The 16,357-nt window shown below is 39.7% G+C and overlaps 1 protein-coding gene across 2 annotated transcripts in view; it reads right to left on the reverse strand.

The window, feature by feature from the left end:
* Positions 1 to 16,357, reverse strand: part of cep170aa (centrosomal protein 170Aa) — a 32,719-nt gene that overhangs the window by 10,475 nt on the left and 5,887 nt on the right. The window contains exons 2-9 of one of the 2 annotated variants that reach the window (XM_079472908.1): positions 12,324 to 12,465; positions 10,687 to 10,776; positions 9,435 to 9,515; positions 9,093 to 9,149; positions 8,725 to 8,896; positions 7,656 to 7,793; positions 4,521 to 4,979; positions 821 to 1,338 (exon numbers count right to left, since the gene is read on the reverse strand). In XM_079472908.1, coding sequence (XP_079329034.1) covers positions 821 to 1,338; positions 4,521 to 4,979; positions 7,656 to 7,793; positions 8,725 to 8,896; positions 9,093 to 9,149; positions 9,435 to 9,515; positions 10,687 to 10,776; positions 12,324 to 12,428 — 1,620 coding nt within the window. In that variant the 5' untranslated portion in view covers positions 12,429 to 12,465. Of the gene's footprint in view, positions 1 to 820; positions 1,339 to 4,520; positions 4,980 to 6,298; positions 6,372 to 7,655; positions 7,794 to 8,724; positions 8,897 to 9,092; positions 9,150 to 9,434; positions 9,516 to 10,686; positions 10,777 to 12,323; positions 12,466 to 16,357 lie in introns of those variants that run through there. The other variant, XM_079472907.1, reaches the window with a different exon arrangement.

The raw sequence follows: 16,357 nt of genomic DNA on the forward strand, positions 1-16,357 counted from the left end.
GTGCTTGCAAAGAATTATTTCCACAAACCTTCTGGTGAGCGTGTGCTCTAAAACCCCAGACCTACTGCAATTCATTACGCCCAAACATCTTAACGGATAGATGTAGCCAAACGCAAGTGCTAAAATGTGTAGAATAAAAAGACACATGCATACGGTCCAATCATGATTACCATTTCTTAGAACATGAATCATGAAGGTTTTTGGCACATGTTTTTACTCCACATTCCCACCTCATGGGTACTCAACTCACTGCTGTCAATGAACGGAATGGCACATCAAAAACATCTCTATTACCGACAAATAATATTGAAACGATTATTGAAATGAAGCTGAAGGTGTCCTCTCTGTGACAGACCAAAACTAAAAAACCGCGAACAAACGTGTTTATGGTCAGATACCTTGTTTAGCCAATCAGAACACAGAGATACTTTCATTGTTCATGTCTCTTTGACTTTTTATTCATTAAATTCGGATGGTACGTTGTTGCTCTGCTAAACCATCTCTGATAACAATAGTCTCCAAACATGCGTGCATGCATGCTGTGGAGGGCTGGGTTATGGAAGAAGGGTGTGTGTTTTATATTGCGGTCAAACATAAGTACCTGAAGGACTCGCATCATTTACTCACTCGTCATTTCAAACCTGTATGACACAAAAGAAGATATTTTGAGGAATGTTGGTAACCAGCACCCATTGACTTGCATTGCTTTTGTGTCCATACAATAGAAGTGAATGGGGGCCAGTGCTGTTCGGTTACCAACTTTCTTCAGAACATCTTCTTTTTATTGTTCTGTGGATGAAAGAAAATCTCATATCTTTACCTTATCGATCATCCGCCGTGCCTCCTCTTCCTCAGGGTTGTGTTTATCCAGTTCGATGGTGTATGTGCCTTTATCACTCTGGTCATCGTCTTGTTTCTGAGCTTCATCTTTAGTCTGACCAGTCTCTGCAGAGCTCTGCACCACATTTTGCTCTTCCGACCTTTGCTTGAGCAGAAGCCGAGCCGCCGTGGGAGCGACTGCCGCCAGGCCCGACATGCCCTTGCCGTCCGTTGGCTTTGGCCGGGAGGGCGGCGTAGGACAAAGTCCCTCCCCTGCCACACCCCCAAGAAGCGGCGCGGTCTGCGAGAACGAATATGAACGTCTTTTGCGAGGATTGTCCTCGTCGTAGAACTCTATCATGAAGGCACTGCGGCTCACACCAGACGAACCCTCGGTCCTGACTCGACCCACTCCTGCCGCTCTCAGACGTTCCTCCAAGGCCGCGTGTCGCTTGCTGCCAAAACGAAGTCCCAGGCCATTTTCGGAATCGCTTTGCGTGCCGTCCTCATGCTTGCTGCCTGTAATGGAAGAAGAACATTTTGATTTGTTACAGCAGTGCAGCACAGTGGTTTCAACCCAATGTGCAACTGCAGAGATAAATCTAAGCACAGCCAAAGAAATATCACCCATATGATTCGCCTGGTTTGCCAGACTGCAAACCAGACACTAACTAAGCTGTACACTCAACCAGAGAGAAATGAGAGAAAAGGCAATGAATAAAGAGGTGGAGGAGGGGATCTATTCTTCGTTTTGGTGGGCTGAAGAAACAGCAATCACTGACAGCCTCTTCTCGTAGAAGCGGGAGAGACAACCAAGCCACTCAAATAGTGAAACAAAGCCGCTCTTCTGTGTCACACGGCATGTCCTTTGAGCGGGGAGAGCTGGCCCCACTGGCCCTCTATGAGTCAGACTGCATTTACTCTAGCTAGTCCCATATCACACAAGCAAACATATTCAATTGCACAAACACAGAAATAAACTTCTAGTATTGTTTTTAGGGGCCTGTATGGACCAATTTGAGAGAATCTTAAAGTGATAGTTCGGCCAAACTTTTTGAAAATTGTGTCATTATTTACTCGCCCTCTTTTCTTTTCAAACCTGTGTGACTTTCTTTCTTCTGCAGAACACAAAAGAAGATATTTTGAAGAACGTTGATAACCATACAAAGGCGGTACCCATTGGCATTGGTTTTTGTGTCAATACGATAGAAGTGATGGGGTGCCACTGCTGTTTGGTTACCAACGTTTATTTCAAAATATCTTCTTTTGTGTTCCGCATAAGAAAGAAAGCCATACAGGTTTGAAATGACAAGAGGGCGAGTAAATGATGACAGATTTTTTTATTTTTGGGTGAACTATCACTTTAACACTTGGATCTTAAAGCTAAATTTCCACCAACAATTTCCGCTGTTCGGTCATTTAATCACATAGGTTTTTAAAAATCCATAAAAAAATTAAGGGAATTATGAGCCAGAAATGATTTAAGATGCTCCGAAACTCCAAAAGGGCTTAGAATAAAACTGCTTCATGGAATCCTGTATATTCCAAAAAAACTAAATATAACTTATTAAATGAAAACCATCATCTCTAAAATCATACAAAATCATAGACTGCATTATTTTGGGTTGAACTCAAGATTCAGATTTCAATTCTTCTCCACTTCACCAAATTCCAAACAAACAAGCCTTAGAATAATCCAAACAAAGGTCCGGACTTACCAACGGATGATCACAGCAATCATCTATCCAACCCACCGGTTCTCTGATCTCGCCCAACAAAACAAACAGGAGCATTGCAGTTTCAGAAAGGAACCCGCGTCGACAAACACAAGTCATGCTAGTACTAAAAGAACCACGCCTGGGACTGGATAGACCGCATACAAGCCTTCATCAATTATCAGCCCTGCATGTTGTCAACGTTCCCTCAGATGGAGAGCACACACTCCTTACAAATTAACATCCATTTCATTATGGCGCCATGCAGGCTATGCTAAGGCGAGTGAGCGCTCCTGCTCCAATACTGCAGTTTTGAGGAAAACAGAAAAGCTACCTGAGCGAAGCATCCCGGGAGACCAGATAATGAGATTTTGCTTTTGTAACCACGTCTTGCAATGAAAATCTTTCTAAACTGCCACTTAGATTAAACAATAGAACGGACATGGATGAAGGTTTGCTACTGCAGGGTCTGTGTGAAAAAAGACCTCCTAAAGAGTCTAAGGAGGGAGAGAGGCATTCACCAATGACTGTACGATAAGCTCTGTCAGTGGGTGTTAGGAAAACAGGATTGTAAAAGTGCTAGGTGGCAGTTAATCCTCTAGAATGGGAAATGCAGCTGACGCTACACATGCTAGCTAGCGGCTGGTTTGGTACAGTCTGCTGATGTAATCATTATTAAACCCCTTTAACAGCAATGAGAAAGTCTTGAGGTTTCATACAGTATTTTGGGTTCCTCAAACAGTAGCCGTTAAAAGGATTAATGTCTATGTGATTTAGGGATGTAGTGGTTACCGGTTTCATGATAAAACCCATGACAGTCACAAATGCAATTATCATGTGTTCGATTTGCTGTGTAAAACACTCAAATACTGTCCAGTGTTAACCACAGTCACCAATAGTAGGTGCATCAGTGCAAAAACTTTGTTCACAGGGCTTTGCTAAATGACATCCATTAGGACTTTATATAGGGATCACCCAAATCATGAATTACTCGACACTCGACTTAGGTTGAACACAGAGATAGACATTTGGAAAAATGTTGGCGACTGACACTTCTGGCACATCATTGACTACCACAGTAGGGAAAGTTGCTTCAGAACGGTTTGCTTTCCTACATTCTTCAAAATATCTTTTGATTATTTTGACTTTGATTATGAGTTTAATCACATTATTTAAATCGAATGATTGCGTTTACATGAGGTAAAGTGTACTCGCAATATTGCCAAAATCGCATTACGAGGGTCCATGTAAAGATAGTCATTGTAGTTCCTCAGAAACAGAAATAACAAGCGGTTGTCATGCAACACAGACACAGCAACGTGCAGTGGATATCTATGTAATGTGGACACGGCACAGAATTAGACCAGAACTAACCTTTTTATAAAAATGTTGTGTATCAGTACTTATTTAACATTTTCAGCACATCTTAACAGTACTGTGAAAATGATAACTCTTTTATATCTAATGAGATTTTAGAGATGCTTCTGTTCTGGTGGGCATCTCTGGTCCACATATGATTTAGCGCAATAGTAAATGCTTTTCTTTGTCTTAAATGTGGATTCATGACCTCCAGCAATGCTCATGTGCACATTTTTTAAACTAAGAATAGAGGTAGAAGAACAGAGCCATTATTTTAGAAAGCTTCAAGCTGACGGAGACTCTCAAAGCTAGTTTTTCCCTTCAGCGCTTCTGTGGTAAGGCACCCTACACTGCCTCTCTCATAAGGTCATCCGTCTTCTGTACACATCTAAAGTGGATGAAACTAAAATGAGGGAAATGCAAGGAGGAAAATGGGTACAATCAAGGAAAATGACAAACTTTCAGAAAAAAATTATGCACAGTGTGATGGAAAAGACAGGAGGGTAATGACAAGCGTCTCACACATACCATGGAAAATGTGACTTTGACTATTTCCAAACATTGATAAATTGCTTCTGCTTGTGTTATTATTCTTATTTAGAAATATGAATAAATGTGATGGCATACCTTTAAGTCTCTTCAGATGAATAGGCACATCACTCTTGATACTCTTATTCTCGTCTTCTGTGGACTCGCGCCTCACTATAGGAGGGTCATTCTGGGCGAGCCAGTCAGCCACTTTGCTCTCAGAAGCCATGATGGCCGCCTGCAGGGTGCTGAGGTCTTTACCCCCAACATGAGGTGATTTTTTAGGTCGCAGACGAGACACATGATCTTTAATGGTGACCTTCCCTGGGGAAGTGTTGTCAAACTCGATGGTGAATGAGGTGTTGGCCTGCGCTGCAGTATTGCCTGTGGCACATTTAGCAGCCCCTAGGCACTCAGTGTCCTTTGTCGGGATCTCATGGATGCTGTTCTCTGCCATTTGTCCCTCCTTGCTGGGAATCTCAAAGTAGCTGGGCTCAGCGCCTACAGAACCCAGACCATTTTCCTTTGATTTATCACCTCGATTGACCTCTTTGTTGTCTGTGGGCCCACAAAAAAAGAATAAAAATGAGGATCACCATCTAGGATTTCTATTAGGGTCAGGGCCATAAACTGTACAATCAGGTTAGCTTGCTTTAAGTGTCAAGACCGCTTGTATTACTGTCTGGACCACAAAGGCGATGTTTATCGTCTGTCGCATGACAAGAATTAATGGTATGGCTAATGGTACATTAGCATGTAAATCTGAGGATGACAGATGCTCTTTCGCACCAGGCACGATTTGAAACAACCTGATTCGTGCAATACCATTTCATTGATTTTGAGTATTATTTTAAAAGCGAAAGTTGGTCGGAAGAGTTTCACTACTAAAACAGAAAAACCATTAGACAGGAATTGTTGCATGAGTTTCCCCATTTTAAAGGGACTTATAGGGACAGTTCATCCCCAAATTCTGTCTTCGGTTATTCACCCTCAAGGTGTACGAAATCTATACATTTCTTTGTTTTATTGAACACAAAGAAAAATTTGCTTTAAAATGTCTCTGTTCTGTTGAACACAAAAGAAGATATTTTGAAGAATGCGGGGAACCAAACAGTTCTGGGACAACAGTTAAATTTCATCCTACTATGGTAGTCAATGATGTCCCAGAAATGTCTGTTGCTATCATTCTTCCAAACATCTTTCTTTGTGAAAAGACATTTATACAGGTTTGCAACAACTTGGGTGGCACCGAATTTTCATTTTTGGGTGGGTTGTTCCTTTTTACAGTACATTGTTGTTACACATTAAAGTCAAAGATATGACATCAGAGCTAATTTTTTTTTCACTCATTTTATAAAAACTGCTGCACTTGCCTTTTGTAGACATTGCAATATTTTCCACACATAACATCATCAGTACTGAATCACTAGGTCTAAAAAGTCCCACTTACATTTCTACAATAAATGTTACACTATATTTAATTTACCAAAGGTTATGCTTAACTTCACCATGCAGCTGAAACTTCCCATTTTTAAAAATACACTTGCACTTCCTCCCAAGGCAAACGCCAGGCAAGAGCATTCATTTTAGATCCACAGACACCAAATTTGTGGTAGACAAAAAAATACAAAACACTAATAAACTATATTGAATTAATACTGTGACATCTTGTATTTATAAAACAATCATAAATGTGTGAGGCACATGTCCTTATGAGACCAAATAAACTATATTCACAAGACGCTTCAAGGAGGATATGCTCGCTAAAAAAGATAACCAAGCCTCAATCGTAAAATATGTTTAAAGAAGTTAGAGTAACCTTGGTGTAATACATGAACGTGCAATAAATGAAACCGAAAAATCTATCTAATACTTACAAATCTAGCATGTGTGTTTTCCTCAGTGATGTGCGGGTCTGCTGTCACAAGACAGAAGCAAACACGCCTCTGTGACAATAGAGACGGAGGGGGCGGGGCCTGTTTACAAATCACTCTATTCACTTCTCAAGGGAGCCGGTTCCCTTTACATTCGCTTCCTGTTTCTGTCCTAACCCTGCCCTCAATAAACCAAAAGGCTTCAGTGTAAAACAGCACTAAGAGGTGATGGCAGTGTACGCTTCACTGTGGACTGGTGCCTAAATGCATTCTCTCTCTTTTCGGGGCAGCGCTGAGATTTATTATGCCTAAGACCAATAATGCTGATTGGTTTAGAGTCTATGCCAATTCTCTCCTAACTCTATATCTATAGACTTCATTTCTGACAGAGAGTAACGTTTTGTCAAACACTGCCAGCCAGTGTGCCAGCACTAGCCCTTCAGGATACACTTCCCCAGCATTCCCTCAGAAAGAAACAAGCTGATTTTGTTCATTTAAACAGAGATGGTGATGTTTTGGGTGAATTAAATAAAGGAGGCTCAAGGGCATGAGTGCTGGATGAACCCTGAGCTTTGTGTAAATGGAAGATGGTCTCTTCTGGCCAACAATACAAGCAGTGCACATTACAGAGAATGAACCTTTATAATGCCATATTCACAGTAGTTTTAGTATGAAAGTGTTATTGTATCCTGCATATAACACTCCCATTTATCAAACCAAGGCTGGATATACATCAAATAGTACTTATTACAATACTAAATATTTATTATGCATAATTTAAACACATATATAAAATATAAGTAGAATTGTTGGCAAAAATTGTATCTCGTCCTAAAAGCTAAGTTCAGAAAGTATGGACATGACAAAATATTTACTTGTTGGGTTAAGTGTCCATAGCAAACCCATGATGTCCTGTTGCGGCAAAGCTTCAGTAATCTAGAAATCCCATTACTCCTATACGCTACAAGTGAATGGGATTGCAAACACTTGGATCAAAATTCACAAGAAACACATTCAATCTACAGCATATTTTAGGCTCTCTTTACTTGGAATAAATGCAAATAATGTGAATTTTCATTTTAGACTAGGGAAAATTCATTTAAACGGTCCTTTTTGGTGTTGCTCTGGTCAGAATGCATTGATACACATCTGCCTTTGACCATTTAATAGTGCAAAATCACTTTTTCCTCAAAGTGTTTCTATAGTTTTTACTTGCTCGTATTAGAACAAATGAAGTTTTTGCCAAATCAAAGACACATTATTCTAGTATTACCGTCCAACATAAATGGTCTGGAATCCTTTGAATCCAGCCAAAGACTTTAGTGCCAACAGAGTTTCAAAGGATTCTGGGTAATCTTACCTGTCCCGCTGCTCTCCTGCTTCTTTCCAGATGTTTTAATTTCCTGTTTAAAGGAATTCTCGTCATCCGCGTCACCATCACCCCACCATGATGGCTGTCCATAAAGTGGGGTCCCCCTGTGCAGGGCAGCTATATCGCCTGTTATGGAAAAGCACAATATAAAAAATAAAGAGTTATTTTGATGACACAGGGATTAATACCCTTTAAGCCTTGGATCGAAGTTGCATATGATCTTTTCACCATCATATTCATACAGAGATCGCAGCAGCTGTGCAGAAATCAGCATGTTCTGTGCGGCACACAGATGCAGTTTTAACAGCAGGGGATGGGGAAACTTTTGCACCAGCCCGGCAATTAGCAGGATAAAATAACCAGGTGGCAATGAGATAAGAGCGAATGCTAAACACCACCCGCCCCTGGCATTCGGATGGCTAGAAAAAGAAGCATGGGCGTGGGCTGTTCCATTCCCTATTATTAAATACCCCACACTTTACGACAGGGCTGTACCATCATTCTAAATACACAGAGTTACATGTAAACTACATGTGAGAGGCATGATGGTGTTTAGATGGGTTTGATATCAGCCTAGGTTGCTTTTAAAGTATACAAATAGTCTCCTATACTTAAGAATTGTGGGGGGTCACCAGGGTGTCGCTGTGAGGTTGGTAAGGTGTTCTCAATGTTTTTGTTTTTATGGGTATTTTTGCTTTATTTGTACAGTTAAGTGAGAGAGGGAAAGGAAACGAAGTGGGAGAAAGGGAAGGGTCACATGTTTGTGTCATACACATTTTGTCTTTTGCACTGTGATGAGAGTTAATGGTTTTTCAGCTAGATGTCAGAAGATCACATACATGTATACCTGCTATTAGTCAGTGCCGCAGATAAAAACTGTCAAAATCAATTTCACATCTGCCCGAGAACACAGTGGATTATTCAGATTGATCACGCATTAGTCTTTTAGTCATTCATAAATGATTATTATAAAGTTATTCAAATTATTCATGAAGTTATTCAGAAAATAAGTACAGAAAAGTCTTAGTCACTCTGACATCACCCTATAGTCTTTTACCTGCCATCTTATCATCTCCTTTGTTAGGTTCTGCAGATTTGACTGCTGGCTCAGGATTCATTTCTGCTGGTTGGCTCGCTTTGGGTTTGTCTGGGGAAGACTTGGGGGTTTTTGCGGGCTCTGCAAAGGTGGGCTTCTTGCCCAGCTGGAGTTGGCTGGTGAACTTCTCATGCTGTCAGAAAGGAGGGAACATAGAGTCACAGTCAGATCCAGAACTCTGTCATCAAATACAATTTTCTGAAATTTGCTAGAACAGGCACAATTTTCTTTATATGAGTGCCAATGTCTTAAAATACGAACAAACCAGCATATCATTAACTTTATTTGGTGATAACGATATTAGTTTTATTGTAAACGTACACACATACCTTCAGTGCCTCCTCTGGCACATGTAGCTCTCCCCGTACCACAGTGAACAGGTTGGTATGTGTGTAAAGCTAAGGAAAATCTCCAATACAAATTATAGAGTAGACATACACAATATACTGTAATATAAATACATTACACATATTTCTTAAATATATAGGTGTGTATCTTTACATACTGTACATATAAATATACACGCCACACACAAAACATTATATAAACACAAACATTCATTTTGTAATCAATTTATTGTGAATAATTATTTTGACAGCCCTAATAAAAACGTAGTTCTAAAGGCTTTTAAAGCATCTTCTTGGTAGCTGCTGATATGTTCATTGAAGGATATCATATCCAAACCTGAGTTTATCATCAATCTTTAAAGTGATGTACATCTGTTCCTGGATTCTGACATCATTCACAAATGTCTGAAAAAGATTCAAAAAGTAGAATTAAATATACATTTTTGTAAATAAATATTATATACAAGAGGCTTCATCATATGTTTACATAAACCTTAATACATACATTATTTTCTACTTTTTACATTATATATATGCATTATATGTATGTTACACGGTACTGTACTTTTTATGTGACAGAAACAAAAATACCCGATTTCCAAGTTTGAGTCAAAAGAGTACCCCTAAAAAACCATTTCAGTAAGTCACCAAATCATCTAATTATAATGTAATGTTTAGGGCTTACATCCAAAATCTTGCTTAATATAAAATATACTGTGTGACCTAAAGATCTGGCATCCCCAAACTAAAAGAAGTACACACAACTTGCCATTTACAAGGTAGGCAAGACATTTTGTCAGTTCATTGATCTAAACTTTAAAAGCTCAAAGAGCACAGATGCTTTACAGATCCCTCTAAACAGACCACCACAGTAAGAGCAAACCCACCCACCCACCAGAAAACCTTCAGGGTGAATATAATGTGAGCTGTGAGGTCTCAAATATCAGATGCTTCCTGCAGAACCCAACAAAGAGGGGGAGCAAATCGCTCTGACAAAGCAGTTTCTTCAGCATTCAAGTCTAAAATTTCCCTTGAAAAGTAGTAACAATCTCCTCCTGACCTTTCCAGACTATATAAAGACCTTAAGACCTTTGCTTTGGAATGTGGTCACAGTTAGGGAATGCGAGGAGTCTCCTCTGTTTCTGACTTGGAGTCCTTTCCCTGTATTCAGTTATCTTTTCAACATGCCAAATATAAATACAAATAAAGCAATGTGTTTGCATGACGTCTGGGCTTGTTTGGGTATGGTTGAAAATTGATCAGAGGACAATGAGAAAACTTGTTAGCTGTTTTGAAACCGCATAAAAACATGGATATTATGGTGCACATGCTACAATAGGCACTTCCTGCCAAAGCAACACAGGAAGAGGAACGCTTAAGCATGACTTAACAGGAAGAGGTGCATGAGCTGGACTTACGGCCCCTTGAGCTCTGATTTAGTCACGGTTATTCAAACTGATCTCAAGACAACAGGCTTGCTCTGACACAGACACATGCTGCATAAAAACGCATAAAAAGAAAATGTAGAAAATGTTTGAAATAGATCACCTCGCTCTTTATTTTCTCTTTTACTTACCCCATTCAAGCTTCCAAGATCCTTCACTTTGTGCTCATCACTGTTGGACTCATAGTTGATGACAGCATGCTGCTTGTCTACACTGCGAGACTGCGATCACACATAAATAAAAGCAATAAGTAGCAATGACAGACTGTTATTTTTCTCATTTTTTCCCACAGCATTATTGTTACACGTCTATGATGTTATTTCTGGAAGCAAGGTCATGACATATGTTTGCCTTCACATTGCATTAAAATATTTTGTGTTGCAATGATATCATTTGAAGGTTGAATATCCCACATGTGCAACATACCAAAACCAACCAAGTTCTGATATAAAAGGAAAGCAATATCTCTCATATAAACTTTTGCGTTTGGTGTTTCAAAAACTGAATCTTACTCAGAAACCACCAGCAATCCAGTTCAACCAGTTGCTTTTTGTGCTGAAGAGCTGCGCTTTGAGTATTTAAATGAAGCCATTGTCATTTTCTTCTTATTTGAAAAAACAAAGACACAGGCAGCAAACAGAATTGTATTTAAAATATATGTTTGTAATCATTTTGGGTGTGGTTACGCATCAAATTACAGAGTATGTATTCAGACATGTGCATACGTAATAGTTGAAAGTTTGGAACCATGTGCAACTGGTAATGTGGCTGCTAGGAGAGAGTCTGTGTGTGATTCTGAGTAAGCACAGTGGCTCTATTTCAATTAAGAACATTCCCATTAAGAAATCTTCACTAACCGATTTTGTGAAAAACTATCGGAAAAGCAATCACATGACGTTACTACATGTTTTCTGCCAGTCATGAGTCTGTCAGACATGGCAGGGTCAAAGAAGAAAAACAGGGGGTTTCTATCCAAACAAAGCCTTGTTTATATCAACCAAACTCTTGTGCCTGAATGCTTGAAAACCTCAGAGGGGATTCTTTGTATATAGTTTGATATACTCCTAACAAGTCTGAAGGCTCGCCATGCTTTATTCGTTTTGTAACTGGACTGACACAAAGTTATGGAAAGAAGATACTATAAGAGGCATAACACAGCACACCAATGTTATACCCATGATCACATTTTGTTTGGGGATTGAATCCATTTACGCTCAAATAACAAGACCGGCACTTTCGCTGTCAGTTTTTCTAAAAGTATCCCGTGAGCCGCGTAGCCCACTTTCTATTAATAAAACTGCATGACTAACACGGGTATACATATGGTGAGGTAGATAGTAACAGTCATGCCACTTAGCTGGAACTCAACTTGCCCTCTGGATTTGAAATAATCTTTCCCCATCTTCACCATGAAGAGAATATGAGATAAAGTCTCTCGTAAGGTTACTACACAGCTCTCTGAGCTCTAATCATGTCACATTTTACACCTTAAGACAGACATCATAATAATATTTAATAATAATTCAAGTTGCGCTTTAAGAATACTGCGTAAAATCCAGTCTTATGAAGATTGAAGAAAGAACTGTAAAATTAGATTAGATGTTGGGGTGTGATTTTTATCTGTTTGTTCGATAAAGCAGATGACTAGATGTGTTTGGAAGACTCGTTTCAAGGCATAATACAAAATGAGACACTTCATCTTTAAAATTATATTCTTCATCCGATAACATGGTTTTATATTCTCAGAAATTGAGACATTTATGCAGACCTGCAGCATAAGTTCGCAGTCATCCCGACCCACAAAGATCATTTCCCGGGGCAGCCGATGCCGCGTTCCCCCGCTGCTCACGAGGAACCAGGACGTGAGGCTCATCTCTGCTCTGTCCTCCAGCCTCAGTCCCTACGTCATCCTGACACACGCAGAACAAGAAAAACATTAAATACAAACGTTTTACAAACCCTTATACATTTACTTAAAATTAGTGGACTATAAAGTGAAATCATCAACGAAATCCCAAAGCGATGTTTACATTTAAATGGACAGTGGAATGTGGGTGGGTGGAGGGAGACAGAGGGCCGTTACACTGTGTTGAAATCTGCTGCATGATAGAGCCGAGCTCTCACTGGCCCGGGACACTTCCCTCCTCCCTATGATCATTGCCAGATGCAGCAGGAAGTGATGTAGGCAACTTGGCTGCGTGCCCCACTGGGCTTTTTTCCCTCTCTTGTCTCTGTCTAAAAAAAGAGGTCACGTTCAGCTGCTCCAAGTGCAGCTGCAAATGGTCTGGGAAGAGGAATTTAACGTTATCTTCCTGACCTACAAACCAAAATGCCTCCTTTTAGGTGAAGAGTGGTACAGTGATGGCATCAGATGGTACCATATTATCTACACGAATGCCATTCAAACTTAATGGTGCTGTGTGTAATTTTGGGGATTCTATTGACAGAAATGCAATACAATATACTATGTATTGAGAGATGTATAAATGAAGCGTTATGTTTTTATTACATACACCGCGGGTGCCCTTGTATGGAATTGGTCATGTTTTTCTACAGTAGCCCTAAACGGACAAACTGCTCTTAAGAGCGCGTTTCTTAAAGACGTTACGTCCTTCGGCAAAGAAGCGAAAACATCATGACATCTTAGTCCTGTGTCAGCCACTGTAGTGCTTCTAAAGGTTGGGGTGAGGGGTGGAGTGAGCCGCTGGTTGCAATTCGCAAGCTCACCACTAGATGCCATTTAAAACTCCACATTGCTCCTTTAAAAATTGTATAATAAGTTGATCAAAAAACAGGGTGGTGATACAACAATTACATTTTGTACATACTCGGCTGGCTAAATGAAAAGCAAAAGTGGATCTCTGAGAGTGGACATACAATAACGTGTAGAGAGCATACGATCCTCTGAGATCTTTACTAATAAAATAAAGGACTCGTTCGCAACCGTGGTTATTTAACATTGGAGATTGTGACAACATCTGGACCAGTAATGAATGTTGTTTTCATATATAGGAGCCACATTTGCTGAGGGTGCACTTCTGGAACTTGAGGGGCTAGAACACAATTTACTTCCAATAATTACTTCTAAAAATCCACTTATGATGTAAACTAGACCAAGCGGCTTTAACTCCAGTATATTTTTTGTAATGATGCTGTAAAACAGCACTATTTTTCATGGTTTCATAACACTGTCTTTAGAGGGGAACTCTACAAAAACTGAAAGCATAGTTTGCTAGAAAACCCCGTTACCCAATACAGCTGACACACTTTTTTAAAGAACGATCAGAAGCATTTCACCAGTCCTTTATTCACTGAGTTCTGATAATGCCTGTGCATTGGGGAGACGATTTTTGGCAGCAGTATGAAATGCAAAAATTCTTCTCAATAGATATTATCTTTGGTGCAGCACACGAGGAATAGCTGAATAATAACAGCTGGGTTTTCTCTTTTCTGGAACACAGGCATCTGAAGACTAACCGCAGGACAGCTTTTATACCCAACAACTACCCACGGAATTCAGGAATAAGAACAACGTGGCAGAGAAGCCCTGATGTGGTTTAACGCAGCACAACCCATTTCTGTTAATAAGACACGCAAGAGCATTTGGAAGCTGGGGAATGTACCTTCTGAAGAACACATGTACCTCTGATAGACCAAGCAAATCCAGAGATTATCTTGAGAAGGAAAAACATCTATTGTAAAGATTTGTGTCTCAATCAGCTCCTTTCACTGACCAGGGAGTCTCACACCAAATTTGTGCACTGATATGTAAAAGAATAATGAAAGTGTTTCTCATCTGTATGCAACCAGTATTTAAATAATAAAGTCAGAGGGATGTCGGTTTTGCTGGTTGTTGATTAAGTCCAGCTGTGAAGTATTACCACGCGCTTAAGCAGTCACGTCACAGGAAAATAAGTGAACGGTGTCCCAATGTAAGGTGAGCCAGAGTCCTTACCAGTGCCCGGGGACGCGATATACTGATTCACGACCTCAGGAGCTGATCGAGACACAGGTTAAGAAATCTGCCGACCCTTTTCACTTTTTTAAATGTACAGCCATGCTTGAGATATCAACAGACCCACTGAACAGTCACATCATGGAGATTATTCTCCTAAACTAGGTCTGTGCTCCAAAAAGCTCCCACTCTTTTGAATTGAACAACATGTGGGGTTTTGACTGTGTAAGCGGTGAATTCACCATGTTGGCTTTGAGTGCAGTCCCTCGCCTCAGTGTCTGAAGAGAAGGATTGTTTTGGGCTGACTGTGTGTGTGTGGAACAGGATGTGTGGCTAACGCTTCCTCCCTGCTTTCCCGGCTCATCTCCAAATGCCATCTTTTTTAAATGAATCAAGTTTGAAACAGTCTGCAAATAAGCAGTAAAAGCTGGAAAAGGATACATAAGATATTTGCGGATAAATAACTAGTGTTTCTTACATAGATAGTTGCCACTTGAAGTCCACGCACCTTTTCAGTGAGATTTCCAGCCAGATGAACATCTGTGTTTGTGTCCTCCCTAATCCCCATGACCTCATATCACGATTACCCTTGAATACTAGCCCGATCCATTTCTACTGACCATCTGCAGCCCAGCCAACAGACACATTTATCAGCAAAGAGACACTCTTAAAAATTAAAATCATTTTGTCTTATTGTCTGAATTTTGAGTTTTCGCCTCTCCTCTGTACCTCTTCAATCTAACTTAGTTTCAGGTTAATTTTTAAAAAGCGCCATATATTTTGTTTAGGCATTTTGATGCCAAAGTATTAATTGTCTAATATCTCCTTTCATGTTATACAAAAAGGACATGGAATATACTCTATTTAATGATAGAGTTTCTCATGATAATTGATATAATTGCACCATATTGTAATGGTGTGGGCAATAATATAAAGCAGTGAATAATTCTAAATAATAGAAGCTATATTTTTTGAAGCCTGCTGATATTGTTTTTTGCAATAAAAAAAATAAATCTATATGGTGCCCATTTCACATAAAATGAAGTGAATATACATTGCCCTCCGCTATTATTGGCACCCTTGGTAAATATGAGCAAAGAAGGCTGTAAAAATGAATCTGCATTGTTTCTCGTTTTGATCTTTTATTTAAAAAATCTACAAAATTCCAACATTTCATTCAAGTAAAACAATTTGAAGTGAGGGGAATATCACGTTGTGATTTATTTTCCCTAATACACCATGGTCACAATTATTGGCACCACTAGAAATTCTTAGGCGTAAAATATCTTCCAAGTATATCCCCATTAATATTAAAATTTTCTGAGCACACCAAGGTGACTAGAAGCATGATGTTGTCCAGTCATGACTTCTTGTTTCAAAGGAGAATAATATTAAGTAACACAAAGCCCAAACCCCCTTAATCATTCATCACAATGGATGAAACCAAAGAATATAGTTCTGATGAGCAGACTGAGCTACACAAAACAGAAATTGGAGGAAAATAAATGGATTCCAATATTAAATTCCCATTTCCAACATCAGGGAAATAATTTAAGTGGCTCTAACTTACAAAGTTTGTTCGATCACATTTATAAAAGACAGATACAGCTGTACGATTATTTCAGAAAACATGGAACGCGTGTGGGGGAGGAGGAGGCGAAACTTAACCACGTATGCACACAAGAAAACACAGACATCAGTTTCACCTACCACGTGTGGTTCATGTCCGGCATCTTTAGGCGCTTGGACCGCCGCTCCATCAGTTTAAATCAATCTCCAAATCCAGCGTTATATCCACCGTTTATATAACATTCATCACCTTCCCGAACAAAGTCCTCTCTCTCTCA

This window comes from Barbatula barbatula (genome assembly GCF_947034865.1).
Source record: "Barbatula barbatula genome assembly, chromosome: 14".
Taxonomy (NCBI): Eukaryota; Metazoa; Chordata; class Actinopteri; order Cypriniformes; family Nemacheilidae; genus Barbatula; species Barbatula barbatula.